Below are 22,327 nucleotides of genomic sequence, written 5' to 3' on the forward strand. Positions count from 1 at the left end.
AATTTGCCTTATGAGTCAAGACCTAAGGAGTTAACACGTTGAAAGTTCTGCAACTCTTCAAGGAGACAGAAACCTTTGAATATGCCACAACGACATGGACTGCATGACTCAGAATATACAGCGATTGCTGTGTTGATGTGTCTGTATGGGTTTTGTGTTTTGACACGAGAGACAGATCCTAAATGTCAAAGATAAACCGCTCACTCACCGCTGAGCCATTTGGCGTCTGGGTCATGGATGTGAAGATCTGGGCCGAAGACATCCTCTATGGTCACTTTCTTTTTAAGGGCGAGGCTGTCATCTTCACCTGTCGAGTGCATCAGCAAGACACAGATAAACACGCATGACTTAAATATGTTTAGACTGAAGCACAAATATGTCTGAAGCATGTCCTTCGGCCCCGTCAGGTCCGACAGCATTTCGAGGAAGAAAGCTCTGAGAAAAAAAAAGGAAGAAAATCTTACACTGAATTTATTTGTCAGCGAGTTGCTTTGCTCAGGGGGGGCGCAGCCTTATACCAGAGACTGTAACCATCTTACTATAACCCCTCTAATTTTTCTATTGCTGGAGACATCACCTCCATCAGTTATTCCCCACTATAGGTAGAGAAATATGGAACAAGGCAGTAACAAGAAAAAAGGTTGATCTGAGAGCATCAGTTCACAACTGCCTCCTTTAGTTTTTCACCAGTGGGCGGGCGACTCCTTCCATCCCCAGAACTCAAAAACGAGATCCGAGGCTGACAGTTGAACTGTGGGTGGAGGAGACAACATGGGAACACAAACGAGTCATGAGGTGCTCAGGAAACAAGCGCAAGACACAAGTCGTCACTAAAGGCTGACCGCCCAGGTGTAACTGCACAAAACAGTAAATTGACAGATTTCTTTCCAGCAGGCTTCACACTGTGACTAAGTGGAGCGATCTGAGTGAGTAAATACCAAGTCAGAGATTGTGAAGTGTTTATCGACTTGAAAAATCAGAGAAATTCACTTGTCTAGCGAGAAAGCTGCGGAGTGAAGGGGGGAAAAGATCATTTCATACCCGAGGCACACGGCAACTCTGATGCTGTTCCAACCTGACAAATGGCTGGAGCTACAGTATCGGTGCATGATCACACAAACACATCGCACAAGCACAAGGCAAAGACTCTGAATCAGGACCAGATTTAATCTGAGGTGCAATTCTGAATTTAAAGCCCGGCAGGTAAGACGTGTGTATACTGAGGCGCCAACCATCCAAACAGTTGTGTGTGTGACTATTCTTTTGTATTTTTGATTCAGATTGAGTTCAAGCCACACATTTGAAAATAATCACTGGCACGATATTGTAACCTCGGGAGAAGTATGTGGTGGGGGGGGAAATTATGAATCATGTTTGATCAGATGTCATCTCACGCTTGGACTACTGCAACTCCCTCCCAGCTGGTCTGCCGACATGTGCCATTCGACCTCGTCAGCTCATCCAGAATGCAGCGGCCCGGTCGGTCTTCAACCAACCAAAATTCTACCAACACTACACCGCTCCTCCGCACCCTGCACTGGCTTCAGGTGGTGGCTCGAATCCCTGGTACTCACCTGTTCAGACTGCACTTTACTCCCTGAATTTCCGTATTTATACATGTGTATAAAAAATTAAAAAAAAATAAATAACTTGAAGCTGTTTCTGCCCATTAGATAAAATTTTATGCACTCTATCGATTCTTGCACTTTGGTTAATATCGTCATGGCTGAATGCACTTATTGTAAGTTGCTTTGGACAAATGAATGTGTTTTCTCTTTTGAATTTTAGTGTTATGAGTTTTACCAGCTGTCAAGAGACACTGTAAGTGGAGGCTGAGGCTGCTGGGTTGAGATGTCTTGGTTTGCATGATCATAAATGTGGTGTAACCATGAGAGAGGGGGGGGGGGGGGTGTTTTGGATAAGAGTATTCCAGGAAAGCGATTCTAAATATATATATTATATATATATATATATTATAATATAATATCACTTGCACATCTACCTGAGGTTTGTTTAGAACTGTATAACTCCATGATCGTGTAAAAAGATATTAAAGAGCACATTCATCTAACTTCACCTGGGGGCTCAGAGCTCTTTCTTCAATAATAGTTAGATAAGTAGAGAGTGCATCTGTCTCTCAGTTTTATTGAGGAGTAAAATCTTTTTGCTGTCGAGGCTGTGAACAACATGTGTACTGAGGTAGAGAACAAGTCAGAGTGAGAGTGACTGAATGCTGCGTATTGTTTCCTCCACCGGGGAAATCATGACTTCTCATTTGTTTGTCTGTTTGTTACCAGTGTGTCTCAAACCTGCAGTGAAATCTGAGGGAACATCAGGTCATGACCTGACGAATAATGAGCAGTTGCTGGTGAGAATCCAAGAGTGTGAAAAAAACTAAAAATGTGCAAAGCCTGGCAGTGGCACAACACATTCTATAATCTTAAACGATTATTAAAATATGGGGTTAGGCGATTTAACCATTTGGATACATTTAGGGCAAACATTAAATACTGGTGTGAGATGGACAGTAAATTCTGGTCTCCTGCATGGAAGCAAACCATATCACATGCCTGCAGCTCAACTCCCTCACCTTTCCATTAACCAGGCACGGGTTAGGGTTAGGAAGCATTTCAATTATCTCGATGGCTCCCCCTGCCTCCTGGGGAACCAGGCAAAGGCAACGCACGGGCCGTCATAACAAAAATATATATTGTCTTTAAGTGTTTTCGATGTGGTGATCTTCGTTATTTGGATTTTAGTCCACTAATGTTCCTGTATCTGGAGCATGGAGCCCAGTTTCGCTTTTAGATTAGGGATTTCTGACATGAGGACATCAGGGTTGGTTAGGGTGCAGGATGAGTTGTCTAATTGCATTCTCCGTTAATTGGAGTTAAAGCAGATTTTGGATGGATGGATGACTATCTTAGTTCTTTCATAATTCAATTTTTGTGTTCTATTTATCTTTATCCAACCTCTGACTTTTAGGTTCCAGTCCAAGACGCTGAGGTTTAGGCATTTAGGTTCGAGTGGTGAGGGTTTGGATAATCTGTAGGTCGAGGCAGTGGGATCTGGCTGAGCTGACGTCTAGTTTCCAGACTGAGACGGTTAGATAAAGAGAAAGCACATCTGTTCAAACGTGAATCAAGATTTTTTCTTCCTGTTTGTGTGAATGCACGTGAACTGTACGTACGAGGAGTCAGCAGGATGACAGAGGTGACGATCAGGGAACAGATGATGAGGATGACCAGCAGGGCGATGGCTATCCCCTTCCAGTTCCTCTGAGGCGGAGCGCTGCCCACTAGGTCCTGAGAAGCAAACACATCACAAATGTTACACTTAATGCAGACTCACACACACACACACGCACACGCACACACACACAAAGATCAAAATATCATCCTTGAAGCGGTACTAGATGAAATGATTTCACTCCTTTAGGCTTGATCTCAAAATGGATGCACAGCGTTTTAGAGTTCATCTCATTATGCACCAGATAGCTCCCCGCTGCTCGTATACAAAGAGGCCCCGCAGCTTGGTCTGATAGTTGGATTGGAGCAACGACTTCGGTGCAGATACACCAGGCAGGATAATGAGCTGCACTCTTCACACAGCCCAGCAGATGCTAGATGGTTAATCGTCTCTATTCGAAAACACATATACTGCAAAAAAAACCCACACAGAACACACAAACAGAAGGGCGGGAGGCAGCAATCAGGTGCTACTACTACTCCAAAAGACCAATCTGAAACTTTTTGATCCTAAAGCCCTTTGTGGGTTTTATAGTGTGTTTTCTCTGGCATGAACACAAAAGACACATCATCCTTGACTCTCCATGTCTGAACCAAAGCAAAGGAAACAGACTTTCTTGAATAAAAGGAAGATGGATGAAGATAAAAAAAAACCCTCTTTAGATCTTTTACTCTTTAGCTCATGTTGTTATTTTCAGGACGGGTCAGCTCTATTCAGATACGCCATCACTTTGCATGTGAGAAGCACAAGAGACCTTCAAGGATAGAGTCTGAACACCACAGCCCTGACAGATGAACTGAAGTAGCATTTCTTCAGCACCAACTGTTGTTCATTTAAAGCTGTAATAGATAAACGTGTCATGATGATGTTAAAACTGATTGCACAGCGTAATGGCGATAGAAAAATGACACCATCTGCACTTGGTGCACTATAAGTCCGGATTTCACCAGGTTATTCTTGTGGTTTTTCACGGAAAAATGGACGACGGGATTCGCGGCACAAAGGAACCGCACCAGCCATTGTGTAACCAAACCAAGACGGAGAAAAGCGATCTCCAGTGTCTATCCCCAGTGATGGAAATGGCAGACGGTGGAAACAGCCGAACTGACAAAAACAACTAAACCTCTCAGGAGAAAAAGAATCTTGTTGACGAAGGAACAAAAGAAGGAGAGCGGTAGAAAAAGAGATGAAACGAGAGTGAACCTTGGACGGTCATTCATACAGTGACCAAACAATAACACCACCTGGAACAGCCAGGGGCACAAGAGCTGTCTGTTGGCTCCTTGAAGTGGTTATGAACCTTATGATAAAAGTGGATATTGTTACAGTCATCTCCTCTTCTTCTTTCTTATTGTGTCATCAAGTTTGACACCTGGAGTAACACAAGCTGGGTGTTTTGCCCCCTTATCAATTTTTATATATTTTTTTTTTCTCTCAGCCATTAATTCATTAGTTTAAGTTCACTTTTTCAATGCTTTTAGCTAACTATCTGACACGTTTATCATCATGCCAACTATTTTAACTCCTTATCTATTATTTTTTACTTTCCTATTTTTAGATAAGACAAAGTTTATTGATCCCACACCAGGAAAATGCACTTGTTACAGCAGCAAAAGAGGTAGACAAAAAATTGGGTAATAAATAGAATAAAATAAAGGTATGTTCATAGTATACACACTATATATCAAATATACCCAAACATGAAAACAAAGTGCAGTGGAGCAGGATGAATAAAGATATATTGCACTGTGTAACCGGAGGTGAAGATAAGTAATGAGGTATTTTAACTTTTTATTCATTACTGTAAAATCATTCAAACTTTGTTATAATTCAGCTGACTAATCAAACTGTCTTATTCATTATCTTATCTTATTCTTATTAACTAACTTATCCATTCATACTAATCAATCTCTAATTCTAATTTAATACTCTTTTCTATCTATTTCAACAATTTATTGTACATTTACTTAGTGTTCCGTTATAACAATTCGCTCAATATGTGGAAATAGTTTTTTAAAATTCATAATTTTTCTTTTTTTTGCAAATTAGTTGAATATCTTTCATTTTTTTTCCATGTATCTCCCGGCAACGGCAGGAGCACGACCCTGTGCGCCGCTGGGAAGGAGTCACTGCACCAGGGTACCTGTGGATGAACGGGGTTGATGAGGTTAAGTGAGAAACTTAAGAGTGTGCACAGACATCACACATCCACATTAATCTCTCTGGTCACAGTCGGAGAGGAAGCTGAGCAGCTCCAGCCACCCGTATCAGTCCAGCTGCTGATATCCTTGTAACCAATTAGATCTGGCCTCAACAGTATGCAGCAGCTCAGTGAACCACCTACAAGTTAATGAGGGGGTATGTGTGTATATCCATGTGCGTGTCCATGTTAGAGCGAAACGGACGGCTCAACTGTCGGGCATAGATAAACGATGCCTTTTACATCCTTGAAGACTTACGACGTCACAAGTTACTTTCCATTTAAAAGTGTGCATTTATGTTACCTGTGCACTCAGTGTCTCTGCACAGCTGGTCTCACAACAAAGCAAATCAATACTGTAGACAGTGACTACACATAGAAAAACAACAGGCACATCAATAAGCTGATTTATTGCTGCAGAGGAACGGATTTTCGCGATAAGGTGCACAGACCTGTGTTCTGGATTCATAAGATATCAATCTCTCTGTGTTATCGTGCTCTAATAGGAAAGACGTGCGGTTTCTGTTTGATATCAGACCTCTGACCGAGGCCGAAATAAAATAATCACATGCTTTGGCAGACAAGCAGATAACTGTTTGTTTTTTTTCTGTGTACATCTGGGCTGAAAATGCCAAACCATTTAGTGCAGATGGGTGATTTAGATGCATCCCGGTCCAGTATCCAGTTAAGAGAAGCCCGTACCTGACTGAAAGGTGCAGATCTATAAATGTGACGGATGGATTTATACCACATAACATGCGGAAAGTATCTCTCAGCACTGTGATGCCAGCCCGGGAGGCAGGTGAATCAATATTTAGTCATATTTCCACCCGTGACAAATCCAGCATTGTACGGGAGCTCAAGAGGCAGAAGGTATACATTTTTCAGACAGCCACTCCCTTAATCTCTAATGCAATCTGTGGAAATGTAGGATGCCGACAACTTGGCGAACACCGGTCGCTTCCCTGCTGCGCTGGGCATTTCTGTAAACAAACACCCAATTATTCAATCAGAGGTCAGGGAGCTTTTCCACAATTCAAATCGATAGACAGTCAGACACTGTTGGACGTTTGCCTTTTCTCTCTGTAAAATCATCAATAGAAGAGCAAGCAGACGAAAATGGGTACGACTATTAACCTCCACCATCAATATGCCTGGATACAAAACACCAACTTGAGAAATATGTGATCGATGTTTATCGTACTTCCTTTGACAAGATAAGCAGTGGTGAACAGAACAGAGCGGTGGACTGTTGTCACCCATAATTAAAACAAAGCATCAGCAGATTGTTTACTGTGTGTTGGGCCTTAAAGATATGAAAGACACACTGGTTTTCAGTAATGTTAATTTTCCTTCATTTATTTCTGGTGTTGCATGGACACATTTGAAACCATTGCTTAATCTCCAAGAGAGTTTTGAGAATAATGTCCATGTTCTACAAGAAGAAAAGGCTGCGGAGTAGGTTCTTCACGGACCCTTTCACTGCTCAATCAGTCCGAAACCCCCCATTAGAGCCCGATAGAAACAGCTGCACTGTCTGAGGAGTGAAAACTAATTTGAGGGAAGGGACCATGGACTTTTGGAAAAGTGGGTCAGGTTAACCCTTATCCTAACCCTCAACATTCCACATTTCACATGTATACACTGTCAACACCTTGTCTGAAAAAGAATTTCCAAAGCTAACCTGGCCATTAATTATTACAATTATTAATTATTAATAATTTTTTATTTTACACATCGTTCTTCCTTTCTATGTCAAACTACCAAAGGGAAACATTGGATTTTATTACAAACAATTTTCCCCAGTATCTATTTTCCATAAATAGCAAGACATTTGCCCCTTAACTCTAACCTTAACCCTATGACAAAATATCTCAATATTAAACTCACAAGACTGAAAGATTGTTCAGTTTGAGGCAACTTATATTTTCTTCTCCTATAAAACACATGAATCAAATCATCGAGCAGACAAACATAATTGACCCACATTGAAGAGTCACTGTAGCCACAACAGAATACAAGCCTTACATTAATATACTGTAAGTAGGTTCTTATGGAAGCTCAACTGCTTATAGCTTTTTATACCTACAAGTAATGATGCTGTTGTTAAAAACGCCACAACAACCACAGCTTGGACTCAGTAGTGGCACCATCTATTTAAAAAAAACAACCCAAAAAACTGCTCTCTCACACAATCCACTGAGATTAAAGTGTCTTCTTGGCTCTATTCGCTTCATCCCTGTGTGAGATGTGGAACCACCCACTCACCCACAAATGAACAGGGAGCTCCATACTCGTGAATTCTCTCTCATAAAGTGAATGAAAATCATCAGAGCCTCCTTTGTTTCCAGCAAATGAAAACCCTAAAGAGACGTATTGCAAAAACTCTAACTCCCGGTTTGAGTGTTTAAGTATACGACCAACATGGCAGCTGTGAACATGTGCCCGTCTCTGGATGTTCTGAAATGCTCTTCGCAAGGGCCATAAGTGCCTGATGGAATCTTGACCTCCAGCTCCAGACATGCCGAGACACGACTGGCTGTCTGCATTAAGCCGTCTTCAGTTATTCTGTGCGAAGGGCAGGCATGCATGCCATACAGCCGATGATAACAAAAGCTGCATCAATAAATGACAACTGCGGCCATTTTCACCCTCCTCTGCAGACGCCACAACACTGAACCTTTTGGTGCTGACAACTTAAGGGTAGAAAAAACTCCAGAGGGGAAGCAACAACTTTTTTTTTTTTTTTTCAATCCATTTGATAATATTTTCATTCTATTTTGAGCCGAAATAGAAAGATAAGGGCTTTAAGAATGAGGCATCTTTTAAGGTCAAGCTTCCTGTACACCCCCCACCCTCTTTCTCTAATCCTCTCTTCCTCCCACTTTCCCTTTGTCTAACCATCTCTTTGTCTCTCCGCTCGCTGCTGAAGTGTGAAATGGATCTTTCCTGATCTCTGAGCACCTGGTTTCCAAGGGAACCAAGAGAGCCATTTGAGTTAAATTTGCAGTGAAAACGGCGCTGGCTGCTGTACAGTACAGTTGGGACTAATATTACTGCTGCGTGCCATGTGGGAAATTTGCCCTGGGAGTCCAAAGCAACAGACCCAGAACTGCGAAAACAAGAGGTATAGACATCTGAGACCAAAGCAATCTCCGGCTACCTAAAGACATCGGACACTCGACATACGATATATCACTCGAGTGTAATGCATGCGCTGCCTGAGAGCAGTCAAACTCCAAGCTGGTGAAGCGGTAGCATTGGACATGGGGTAAACTTTTTCCTCTACAACAGCATCAATAAATCATGGGCATTCATGAGTGAGATTAAGAATTCATGCCAACTGGCTTTTGGTTCATAGATAGCAGGGCATCAGCCTGTCTCTGTCCATCCGGCTTGTTTTTGTCCGCCTCTGAAAATGATCTTCAGATGAAATATAGTAATCTGCAGACATATTTGTTGATAAGGGATGACCTCTGATAAGGAAAGGGAAGCACAAAATTGGGAATTAAATCCATTCACCTGTAAACCACCATCACACGTCTGACTAACGACTAACATCAAGGAGAAGAACCAGGAGACAGTAAATGGAAAATAAAATTGTGGAGTGCATTCTCTGTAACATTTAGCAGAGTCTCTTGTCGTAGTGAAGAAAACGTTACGAGGAAGGTGTTAGTTGAGAATAAACAAAGTAACAGAAAAGCAGCGACTCCACTCGGAGTTCCTCCCTCACGTGTTGACATTCACACTAACGTACTCACAAAATCCTCCTACTGAGCTCTAATCTGATTAGGAGTGAATCTGCAATACAAAAGGGTCCCAGTGAACTTTCCCAATTCAGCTTGAATATATTTTTGGATCGTTTTTCCCACAAAAGGCACTGAGCTGTGTTCTCTTCATTACAGGTTATTCATGACAGACACAGAAGAATACAAAAAAAATAAAGGAACATTCAGTGTTAAAAAATTGTAATACACAAGCTAGAAGATCATTTATATTGAATGTATTTTAAAATGTGGCTTTAAAAATCTGATTATCGACGGTTGTGACATGGATGTGAGGTCATGTTCTGGAATGACGTACAAGTTGCAACCTTTTTGGTTTGTTTCTCTCATGATCAACATCTTTGCATATGAAGACAATTTATCCCGAAACATAAGGGAAAGAAAGAAAACAGAGGCAAAATAAAGAAACAAAGCATCTGACCCATGTAAGCCATCTGCAAAATAAATTTTACCCATGATATCAAATGAGAGATTGACAGGTATATGTACTTTATTCTAGTGGTGGTGGTGGCGGCAGTGCTAATGGCAACATTCATATATTGTTGAAGTGAGAAGAGGACAAGTGCATTGTGTTGTTCTTTCATAACGAGTCAAAATAACATTAAATGATTCAGGCCGCTGCCTTTTATGCCATTATCCGATTTCACCTGGGAATAAATTATTCAATATCTGATGAGATGCTTTTTTCTCTTCCGTGTCTCGGACTCTTCAATTCTTCCAGTCAGTTTCATTCTTCTCCGTATTGACAATCTTACATTAAATTACACCCGGTCAGCGTGTCGCATTTAAAAATAGCATAAGAGTGCAGCACCCGTCTTATTATAAGAAAGGATACATTACTGGCCTTGAGTGGGAGGCGCTCCAAGGGATCCATTCATCTGTGTGTGTGCGTGTGTATGCGTGCGTGTGTGTGTGTGTGTGACAAAGCGCAAAATTAAGGAAACACACATAACAATGTACAGTACAACATAAATACAACAGTAAAAACAACAGACTGAAATCCATTAGTCACTTAATAAGGGACGACATGCAGCCAGTCCAGCTGCTCTGTGTGGCTGCACTTACTGTAAGCACTACTGTGCTCGCATTCTAACCTGCATGCTAACATGATCACATTTAAAAAAGGCTAACTACTAATGATGATGTTTAGCAGGTTCAATGTCTTTAGTTCAATTAGCATTTACTAATTATGACTAAACCAAGTTCTCTTCCACAGTTTGACAAACAGTCACGTGGAGTGAGTTACAGGCGTCACCAAAGATATTTGTTGATGCCTTCGAGACTGGTAGGACTATTAAAATAAAACATTCTTCCTCCATTCTAGCAAATATCAAATTACTGTTTTCTTTAATAACATATTTTTTTAACATATTATGCCTGAGCAGAAACACACACACGCACACACAGAGTCATCCATCTGTGATTACGACAAAGAAAACCATCGCAAAGTGGCTCAGTGTATTTGCGGAAGAGTAACTCAGAGGCTTAGGGTGTTGATATAATTGAAAGTGTCGAGATTTCCTCTGTGACCCTTCCTGAAATAATTGTTTGAACGAACCCACCAAACAGATGGGGAGGAAATCCTACCCGGTGTGTGTAAAGAAATAGTAGTGCATTCGCTTCACAGATCAGAAGTGAGAAGATGCAGCATAAAGAGGGAAATGTGGGGTATTGTGACGAAAAACCCAAAGAGGACAACACATGGAAATAAAGATCAGTAGACGTTCTCTGGGTTTTATGTGGCTTTTCATTCATCTTGGTAAGAATCAGCTGTCGCTCTGAGTACGTGAAACTGGGATGGGAATAAGGAAAAATGTGGTGGTGTAAACTCCTGCTGACTTTTGACAAGAAAAAGGCGGGACTGTGGAAAAGAGTTTTCTGGAGGGTATGAGAGAATATGAGTTGCCACCTGCCTCTGGACAAAACTGGCACAGTATCTTTTAATCATTGGAAGAACCGTGACGCACAGCAACGTGACTGAAGTTGAATCACCACTCTCCCTGCTTTAACTTTTTCCTTTTTCCCCCCCTGAAAATTAAATCCATCCTCAAGAAAGATAAGAGACCTATTATCCTTACAGAATAATTATGTGCAGACCAAACAGATCCAGCATGATGAAAGTTTTGTGGATAAATTTGGATTTAATCACAGCTGAATTTTTAAGAACCCCGGTGAGCTGTAGGTGAACCCAGCCCATCCATTTTATAACAGGTCTTTTTTTATACTGTGTTAGTCATCTTTGTTCCCCTCAGTCTGGATTTTATTTTTAAAGATGAAAAAGCACTACAACCACCCTGCAGTTGGAAATGGGATATAGTCTTCTACTTTGAACAGGACAATAACCTGAAGTTGAAAAGTATAGTGATGGCGAAGATTTGATAATAAAACAACAAACTGGGAGCATCAAAGCATCGCGTGGTGGCAATTTTTATTCCCCTTGAAAGCCTCATGATCAGAAACCGTGTGAGGGGCGGTTTGACAAAAGCGCGCAACAGCGATGGCAACAGATGAAGAACATGGAGATGCATTTCCTGAGCTCGTAATGACTTCGCTAATGAGGACCACTGCATTTCAAATGGAAAAGAAGATAAGACAGCCTGAATTTCCACCTCCTTATTTACTCATATTTCAGATTCAAGTCCAGGACAATGCATTAAAACCCTCCATCAGCAGCGCGTGATTCTGCAGCCCAGAGGGCCGGAGTTCAGATCTCACACGTGCTTCTTAGCAGCACAAGTTTTTCCCGCTGCTGGGAAATCTTCATTTCTCTGCCTCCGCTCTGCACATCAGTAAAGAGTAGGCATCTGCTGGTGTATGCATTTGAAACTGATATTACCAGTGAGCGAGGTCACTGCTGAAGCTACAGTGTCAGAGATGGGGTTGTATATATTTTCCACGCTCCTTATTCCAACAGGAAATGGGTGTTGTTCGTTCAAACTGTGCACGCTGGAGGGGGAAAAAAGGAAGTCGAGGCCGGTCAGGGATGAAAATCTTTTGGAGGCAAATAAACTTGTATTAATTTGTTCACTGACAGAGATGAAATGCAAGGTGCATGTTCACAATATGTATTATGTTGTGTTGCAGATCAGAGTGTATGTGCATTACACTCTCTTCTTCAAGTCTCACATCCAATCTCCTCCCAAGAGCTCATACTACCAGTTTTTTTTGTTTGTTGTTGATCTGAACACGGTAAAAGTGATGCTGTACTGCTGTCGGCGCTGCACTCCTGCTTTCATAAATGTATGAGCAGGATGCAAAAATAAACACTTCACACTTAAAATATTCAAAGGTGCTGCCTGCTTTCGAGACACAAGAAATGGATCTACGCGTAGATGAGAAAGGGCACCGGGAAACAAGACAGTAAAATGCAAGTGTGGTTCTAAAACACATTTATGCAAAACCTCTCCCACTTTGACAAATATCAAATGTAATCATATCCTGCCAATGCAACAGCTCTGTTCCATGGAAGCCTTCGCCAGGTGCTTTGAAAAAAGCACAGCAGGAGCCAAATGCTCGATAATCAACAGTTGTTATGCAACTAAATGTGTTGTCAAGATGTTCTTTTGAAAAATACGGGATTATTTCAGTGGAGCACCTTTCAATTTAAATTATGATATCAGTTCCAGGAGCTCAGTAATGTAAAGCCGGAAGTGGATCGTGTTTCTACACGTTGCTCCGTCAGCGTTCCCTATGGCCACACGCACAGCACAGTTTAAAAACAAAGGAGTTGACAGGAGAGTGCAGGGCAGTTAACAGCCACTCTTCGTCATTCCGTCCTCCTCTTTCCCTCTTCTTCTCTCTTGCACACACAAAATGATATTTGCTTTTTGGTTCTGCAAACCTTTGTGTTTGGTTCACCACCAAAAGTCAAGTCAAGGTGCTCACGAAAACAGGACACCACACACAGGCTGTTGTGGTACAGAGGCGGCACCTGCGGGCTGAGGTTACAGTGGGAGTTCATTCAATATTCAGGCAGACGTTAAGAAGTCGTGTCTTGTCGGTGCACGCATTCCAACTGCAGCAGCCAGAAAATCCAAAATGCCATTAAAATGAAATTAAATGCTCAAAATGGTAACACAGTTGAGTCCAATCATTTCTTTTAAAATCAACTGTTTACCCCAGTGATCATGCACAGGGTTGTTTATGAGAGATTAGTTCCGGTCAAAAATGAACGACCAAGTATTTCTTACCGGTCGTTTTTGCAAGTTTGATACAAATCAAGTCTACGCTGGTACACACGGCCTCTTGGACGGAGCTGTATGCCTGTACAAGAGGCCTACGCTGTTGTGAACCTTCATGTGTTTGTGTAACACTAGTTTGGCCACAGTGTGTGTACTTCAAACAGTGGCACCTGAAACTGGGTGGATAATGTTGGAGTTGGGGCTAATAAATGTTGGACAACAGTTACTTTGACTAAAATTAGTACCAAAAAAGGAAAGAGAGTGTTTGTGCTTGTCCAGCCACTGAGAGAGATAGGCGAGACATGCCACAAAACGGACCAATCACAGCTGTTGCAGTCTGTGATTTGTAGTTACATCACTAGGACGATTACAGGGATTTTTTCTAATATCGGGTGAACCTCCTCTAACAACGAGGTCGCCAAGAATGAAAGGGTGCGTATGGAGCTGTAGCCCCAAGATGTCATGTTTACGGGGTGAAAAAGTCTGCGGCAGGTAACTGAGACATCACCCACTGCACGTCCACCTGCGACCTGCACCCACTGGACGGTGCTTTATCGTCTGTTTTACTCAAAGTGACCATGAACTCTTCAGGAAAATGTTTACTGACGTTAAAAAATCAAGTCACTTTCTCCGACTCCTATAAAAACGGACTTCTTTTTGCAGCCAGTGGAGTCGCCCTCTGCTGGTCATTCCAGAGAACACAGGTTCAAGGCGGTGACTACATCCATGTTTATAAAGAGGCCATGGTCACAATCGGTGGAAAATCCTAAACTGACCAATGAGCAGGCATTGGCATAATGATAGCATCATATGGGCTAAATCGCCCAAATATATATAATATTTTTTTCGTTTAAATCCTGATATACATTCCTGATAACATCTTGTCTAAAAGCCGGTGTAAATAATTATTTTTGCCGTTTAGCTCCATTCCCTCCAGTTCCTTGAGGAAGACCTCGCGACTTCCTTCTAGGTTCAATTTTCGGTACAACGGGATCCTCTGGTCTCGGGCTACTTACAGCGCCAATTGACCGCAGAGGGATAAATTGACCTTAAAGTCCAACACTCTCGTCTTCTCCTCTTTCATACATTACCAAACTAACTACCAGCCACATAGATGACAGCAATTACAACCACAAACAGTGTTGAAATAAGTTCAACATGCTTTAAGCAGTGCAAGTGGTATAACTGACACTTTCACCCCTCGGAGTTCATGGGGGCTGTGTGTGGCGGCGGCTGCTGACTGAAACGGTTCAGTGCTTCAAACTCCACCGATACACAATCACTGCCCTCGACTCTTCCAGTAGCCAACAGACCAAACTGTACGATGCTGATGAGACAAGGAGCTAATAGGGACTCGACTCCACCATGTACCAGACAGTATATAGACTTTGGTGCTTGTTAACCATGTTGGATATCAGTTGAATTAAACAACTTTTAATGCTTGTTCGTTTTAATAATAATAATAATTTTTATTTATTTTAATTTGCATTTATTTTTATCACCTCCTGCTTCTGCCATGATGCAACACAGGCTATATACTGTATGGGGCTTTTTCTGGGTTGTTAGAGTTCTGTCAGTTTAAGATGCTGCAAAAATACAAGTAGCATTATTGCAATTCACATAACAAATGAATGGACAAAAGTCCAGATTTCAGACCTGATCAGGTTTGAGTAGCCTGTTGATTCCAACCTATCAGTGATGATCCTATACCATGTCAGTGTGCCCTGCACTCGTGTGGCCCCAAAAGGTGAAAACACATTATTAGTCAAAAACTCCAAGTTGTCCATCGGTTTAGGAGACACAGGCTACACCGAGGGAGGGACACACTCGAACGTGCACCGTGATGAGAGAGATCAACGACTCGTCCAGTCCTACCTGATCCTGCTGCTGCGCCGCTTTCACCGGACCGTTCGCATCTTTTGCAGAAGTCATGACGGCAAAAAATCAAGAGGAGAGCGGGAAGAGAGATGGAGAGAGAGAGAGAGACAGAGAGAGGGGAGCGCGTCGAGCCGGCGTCCGCTGCAGACAGACAGGTGCGCAATAATGAAGAGGAGTGATGTGCAGTGAGAGAGAGTGGGGGGGGATGGAGAGAGAGGGAGAGATAGAGGGGGGGAGAGACAGAGAGATAGGGAGAGAGAGAGGGAGGGGGAGAGAGAGAGAGTGAGACAGAGGGAGAGAGACAGAGGGAGAGAGAGAGGGAGAGAGAGAGAGAGACAGAGGGAGAGAGAGAGGGAGAGAGAGAAGGAGGGTGAGAGAGAGGGAGGGGGAGAGAGGGAGGGAGAGAGAGAAGGAGGGTGAGAGAGAGGGAGGGGGAGAGAGGGAGGGAGAGAGGGAGAGGGGGAGAGAGAGAGAGAGAGAGGCGCACAAAGCGTTCAAGGGTATCTGGTGATTTGCAAAAAATAAAGAAGAGAGCGTGGGTGCAGACAGCATGGTTCAGCAGCTGATCCGCAGGAAACTGGGGACCGCGGCGATGTGGGAGGTTCAGATCCCCTCACAGTGACAGCGGCATCAACCTGCCTGTTGGCTACTTGTGTTTTTTGTTTTTTAAGCATTGAGTCTTGAATTTGCGTTATTTACGACTGAGACATATTTATTATGAGATATTGTGAATTGGAGAGGGTTATATAACCCTCTATAATAGAGGGCTATATAGGCGAAATCCTTTCAGAGGCAACTGCATAACAAGCAACAGACTGGGATCAAGTTGTTGTTTCTTTACACACATCAGACCTACACAGGAAGCTGAAGCTACAAGAAGAAGAAGAAGCAAAAACTGAAAAAATCAAATCAAAACAAAACTAAACTTAGCAGCTGTGTCACATGTCTCTGCGGTGCGGTCTGAAAAAATGCTTTACTGTTGCATTTCCCTTCCCTTCAGAAAGAGAGGGAGAGCTCAAGGTTCTGTCCTTCCACCTGGACCTATATTTAGTTGGCTTCCCCGCTCAGCTCACCATGGCGGCTGATAGTATGGAGACGTGTCAGTGTGGATCAGATCACTGTGGGCACTCATTACTGGCAAGGCCATTACACAGGAAATGGAAACGGGAATCAATGCGAGAAGAACAAAATACTTATAAGATATGAGCGCATTTCTCTTGAGAAAGGGATTTTGAGTTCTCATCTTGCCGGACTACTTTCATGACCGACAATGTTCTGTTCGCTGCAGGATGTGCAGCGTTGGAGAAAGAAAAAAAGATTTGCATGGTGTGCGTGTCTGTACCCATAAAAATCATATTTATTCCACTCTTCTGTGTGCTAGTGCTGCTGTATTGTCTGCCAATAAAACAAAGGCTTTCTGCTGGCCTGGCTGTTGAGAAGCAGTGCTGCCGTCCTCCCACATAGAGCAGAAATAGTTCCAGTTCCAAATAAAACACGGTGTTTGTGCTGCAACTCTTTTCGCTGTGCGTCACACCACTGTGCACACACAAGTCACATTCTTATTAGCACAGCTTGTCTGCCTATTTGTGCTGCACACACACACACACACACACACACACAGGCACGCACACAGAGCGCTCTCATGCAGGAAAGAGCGCTTCGTCGGAAGCTATTTCTCCACAACTCCTGGCCTTTTGAACCAGTCATCTGTTGTAGGGAAAAGAAGTGAACAATCTGCAATAAGAGAGAAAGAAAGAAAGTCTGTGTATGCGAGTCACGGGCAGAGAGGAGGAGATGTTTGGCATGCAAAGGGGAAGGAGAGATGGCCTTGTTACAACGATCCAACATGCAAATGGGTGATTATTTTTTTTGTGCCGACAGCATGGAGGTGTTGCATTCTCTCTGCAATTTGCGGATCATTAAATTGACAGAAATAAGTACAACAAGCTCTAAACATTAGAGGACATTTTCCATTTATCACACAGTTTGTACAAATGTGTGGTAATTACAACAATGAGCGAATCATGAGATATGTTGATTGCACCGGGAAATTAAATTGTGCAATCTGTCTTATTCTCCGATTTCATCTTTGTTCAGCACTAACTCAGGAATTATGAACATGAGGATATGAGGTGCTGCCAGATCTTATCTGTTATCATCTGAGGTTATATACTTGGGAAAAAGTGAGTTTATTATAGTCATATTTAGGGAAATTTTGTTTCTCAACTTAAGAGTGTTAGACTTAAATCTTTAAGGCTTCAAGTGTTCACTTGTTTCTGTACATCACCACCAATATCATCATCATAATCATCCGAGATAGTGTGAACCTGGCACCATAACTGAGGCAATTATGTGGTTTAATAATCCTTTATCAATATAATATTGCAGAATCTCTTAAATTGTATCACAAAGAAATAAATGAGAATGTCGAGAAAAAAGTTGCATGTTTTTTGGGGCCAATTTCTAATTGAATTAAAATTAGTGACACGGAAAAGCCTTAACTCCAGAGGCCCATGTAACTACAGAAACACGTATCCAACAATACAGCCCTATAATGTGAATCTTGTATTACTGTGAATGATCTACATTAAATACAGTTTCTGCCTCATGTTGTTGATGTATCTTGAGTTTCCACTACCAGCTACAGTCTGGCTGACTGAGTTTTCAACCATTACAGTAATAACAATCGTCCCTGTCCTCATTTTAAGGTACGTTGCATGAAACTTATCCCAATCTGTTCCTCGCTTTGAAGTAAACAGATTTCTAAAATTTGGGAGAAAGAGACCGCTGATGCCAGATCGATGTTTGGATGCCATGAGTCCTGACCAAAAAATACATGTGTAACTACAGTACAAGTATGTAATCCACAAAAGATGCAGGGGAAAAAAAACATCAGCAAGGCAAGTATTTAGACTGAAGTTGGATGCAAAGACAAAGTTTCATAATGTTTCAGATCAAACACACACACTTTGGTGGCAGGTCATGCATCATACCAAACACACACCATATTGGCAGTGCTGTCACTGTGCTACACACACACACACACACACACACACACACAAACGGCCTGAGGGAGCCGCATGACCAGCTCACTGCCAAGACTGATTTCAGCACCCCGGCTGTGGACAGCTCCACGAGACGCGTCTGCGTTAACCTAAAAAGCACATCCAGATCATCTGATTCAGATTGAAGTCCTGTGTCATTGCGTGTGTTTTGCATAGACCTTGCAACAGAAAAAAAACAACACTGCATCGAATTAAATACACAAGTGAACATTACAGTTTAATCCTCCAATGTGTCACAGCCTCTTCTCTCCTCACCTCATTATCTGTTTTCACTCGTACTAATGCACTTCACGCAGATGCTCAGCGAAAGACCAAATCCACTCTCTGACTCTCAAGAGGATAAAAGCTCTGAATAATTCGCTGCAAAAAAAGGAAATGTGAACAAAGTTTTTTGTTAAGACGGGTGAAAGCCAACGAGAACATTATTTACAAGATAAAAGGAAAGCAAATGCATAGGCAGTGCTTAAGTGACCAGCCAAGCTCTAATAAAAGAGAGAGAGAGAAGAGACCAAAGCTGAAATACCTTTCAAAGGAACAACAGACCATCAGGCTCAATCGCAGGAGCAAAATAAAATGAAGCCGTGTGGGGTCAACGTGCCAGCAGGGCCCTTGTCTTTACAACACCTGCTCTCTCCTTCAAACCACATCTTGATCATAATTGACATAATTTTTAATTTGTATCAAATTCAATCATGTAATGGTTTATGTGCTGTCCGAGACAGCATCTCCAGGCGACACCAGTCAAATAAATCCAAGGTCTTAAACGAGTACTTTGCGCCAAGTAATTAATGTGGAGTGTTGTTAAAGTTATTGGCAGTGGTTTTGTTTTAGTTCTTTTATTTCTGTCTTTCTTCGGGACCAACATCAGCCGTTTACTCAACTGTCAATAAACAGTGTGGAAGTCTTCAACTGCATGCTAGCTCCCCCCAGTGACCACTAGTCGTCTCTCTCTCTACGTCGATGAATATACAATATGTATTTCTTACAGAACAATTCCTCTTGCTGCTCTGTGTTTATTTGATTACAGAAATACATGCAGTTCACTTGATGAATGCAAGAACTTGTGTTCTGATACAAGGTTGTGAATGGTGTATATGAAAGTCTGAATCCCTGATGTCACTGCCCACGGTCGCGGCCAAGAGACTGTCGTTTAAGACCAAAGAAAGTGACAAAAGAGAGCGAGATGCGAACACGTGACAAAGGCCAGGACAGTTTTATTTGATAACCGATCATTATCAGCTGTGCTCCCTCCACAGAACAAACATCAGAGCAGAAAAGCCTCACACACAACCTCCATCACCTCCAACCAACAGTGCCGGGCAGCAGACCATTATCTACCATGTTTTGACTACAGCGTAAATGCCTCTTTTTTTTTTCCCTATGTGCAGACCAGAACAATACCACGACGGTGAGGAATAGGGGACGCACACACCATATCATCAACACCTGTGTGATACAATACAACAGTGTTGCGGTAAATACCAATTTTCAAAGCTTGTAATTTGCAAAGTCGGACGGTGTCAAGGAGCTGCCGAGTCAGCTGTGTGACGGAGCACTGTACGCTACAATTAAAACTACAGCACGATTAATAAAACAGCAACTGGCATGAAAGAATGTTGAGGCTGTGAAGACACATTTCCCTTGAGTAAAAATGAAGACTATTTAATCTTATAAATATATATGAGTCTTAAAATAATGAACGTTTCTAAACACAGTTAAAAAGAGATAAATGGTGGGAACAAAAAGAGTGAATTGTCACAGAAGGCTTTCCGATAAAAAAAATTAGATTTACAGTAAAAGATGAGATCTGGACTTAAAAGGCCTGTTCACCTCGGGATACAAAGCACTATGGTTGGAACAACCAGGAGGCCGCTGCCCGAGGATCCCAGGGACTGACAGCGACATAACAGGGAGGCTGATAATTCAAAGCCGTAACAGTAAAAAAGCAAGATCTTAAAATCAGACTCCCAGGGAGACTGTCTAAAGATGCAAGAATGTGAGTTTGTGAGTAGCCAAGTTGCAGCAGTTTGGACGAGCCGGAGGCGAGCGATGGACTTGCGGCTCAGGTCGGAGTGAAGAGCGTGAAAGAAGAAATAAAAGGCCTGGACCGCTTTCTGAGAAACTTTGTTTTTACATACTTCATTTTAAGTATGTCGTCAAAATGTTCTGAGGGTGTCGGTGTGTTTTTTAACTTCTTACCACTGTTTGACCGTAGTGCACTGTAAACGACAGACAGTGGAACAGCAGAATTGACGAAAGCAACTCAACCCTTGCAAGAGAAATAGAATCCCGTTGACGGGGGAACAGAAGCAGGCGAACAAGTGGTGAGAGAAAAAGAGATGGAACAATAGTGAACCTCAGTATGGCATCCACTCCGTGGAGAGAGCTCCAAGACATGAGAGACAAAAGAACCCACATGCAGTTTGTTTTCTTTCTACAAGAAGCACAATCAGCCCACTTATTAATACAACCGCATATTAAACTCAAGGTTATTTGTTCAAATTAGGATTTTTACGGTAGTTTTCTGCTCTGGACAGTAGCCAGGCTGATGGCATTGAGTTAGTCATGATGCTAACGCTGCTGGAAAAGCACCTGCGTCCTTACTAATGTCTTGTTACTTCAGCGTCTTTACAAAGGTGAACAAACAGTAATACCACATGGAACCACTAAGCCTGTTGCCTCTTTCGCAAAACATGCAAAATACAAATAAATACATAGGCATAGCTGTAAATGTAAACTGTTCTCATGCACAATGTCAATACAACCCGTTCAATCAACAATAGCTGCTGATTTGGAACAAGCTGTTTCCATTCAGCCGCGCTGCCCGGCCGTCGGCCTGGGCCGACGCCATCGTCAGTCACGGCCCCTTCGCCCTGTGGCCTCGCCGTGACTCCCTCAGATGTCCAACTGGAAGCACACCTGCCCTCTCTGACTGTCAACACTGGCGCTTTGCTGAGCTGGGGCCGTGCATCTGCAGGTTAGAGGATGGAGCCGTCCTGCACTTCACAGTTCACCACGGATCATTACTGCACTTACAGGTCATCAATTTGTCCCAGCGAGGACAATGGTCCTGATGTCGCGGAGTGAAGAAAGGCAGGGAAGTTTTCAGGCTGCAACTGGAGGCAGTTATTCACTGTCTGGACATTACAGAGGGGTAATTAACAAGTCCACAAAACTTGAATCAGACTCATTATTGGTGTTTCACACAGAGAGGAGTTTGCAGGGGAGACAATTAATCTACCACAGTCATGTCGGGACAGTAGGCGCACACACACGCACGCACGCACGCACACAATAAAAAATGACATTAACTTTGTGTCACTCCTTAGCCCCTGCGCCTCCCTCCTTGACCCTCATCAATACTTAACTGTTTTTCTGGGAAGGCTGCCCCGCTGGTCGACTCACTCGTTAAGCAGTAACAACAGTGCCCGTTGGTTCACATTACTCAACGACGCCAGGCCTGTGGGTTTGCTGCATTACATACTGTACTGTGCATTTTTAAAAGTGAAAATTTAAGCTCATAAGCATCAAAATCACACTTGTCTGTAGCTGAGCACATCATATCCCTGATATAAAGCTCACTTTACCATTTATTAATGAGGCAGATTTTTTATGTTGTGCATTTGTTTACGTGCCTCCAACCTGTATTTTCCTCCACAGGCTGTTATGTTCTTTTCCCCCGTTTGATCACTGACATTTATACTGAATCCAATATTGAGTAAATGAGGCAATTACATCCTCCCACCAGCATCCTGATTCCTCTCTGATGATGATGAAAAAAAGGCTAACATCCTAAATCTTGCAAGGATGCAGGGCATTACCTACAAAGTGTAAAGGGATTCATAATTTTTTATATCTTTATTTTTTTTTTCAGATTAATCTTGTCAGTTCACACTTTATATTCCCTATTTAGTATAAATGCTACATTTTCATTCACCATTTGTCCACAGAAAAATAAAAGAACCAACA

General features: G+C 42.4%; 1 protein-coding gene across 10 annotated transcripts in view; it reads right to left on the minus strand.

The window, feature by feature from the left end:
* Positions 1-22,327, minus strand: part of LOC118311237 (dipeptidyl aminopeptidase-like protein 6) — an 81,462-nt gene that overhangs the window by 18,539 nt on the left and 40,596 nt on the right. For 9 of the 10 annotated variants that reach the window (XM_035634914.2, XM_035634921.2, XM_035634919.2 and 6 more), the window contains 2 exons: positions 3,191-3,305; positions 209-307 (listed from right to left, as the gene is read on the minus strand). In XM_035634914.2, coding sequence (XP_035490807.1) covers positions 209-307; positions 3,191-3,305 — 214 coding nt within the window. Of the gene's footprint in view, positions 1-208; positions 308-3,190; positions 3,306-15,290; positions 15,444-22,327 lie in introns of those variants that run through there. The other variant, XM_035634922.2, reaches the window with a different exon arrangement.

This window comes from Scophthalmus maximus, chromosome 5 (assembly GCF_022379125.1).
Source record: "Scophthalmus maximus strain ysfricsl-2021 chromosome 5, ASM2237912v1, whole genome shotgun sequence".
Taxonomy (NCBI): domain Eukaryota; kingdom Metazoa; phylum Chordata; class Actinopteri; order Pleuronectiformes; family Scophthalmidae; genus Scophthalmus; species Scophthalmus maximus.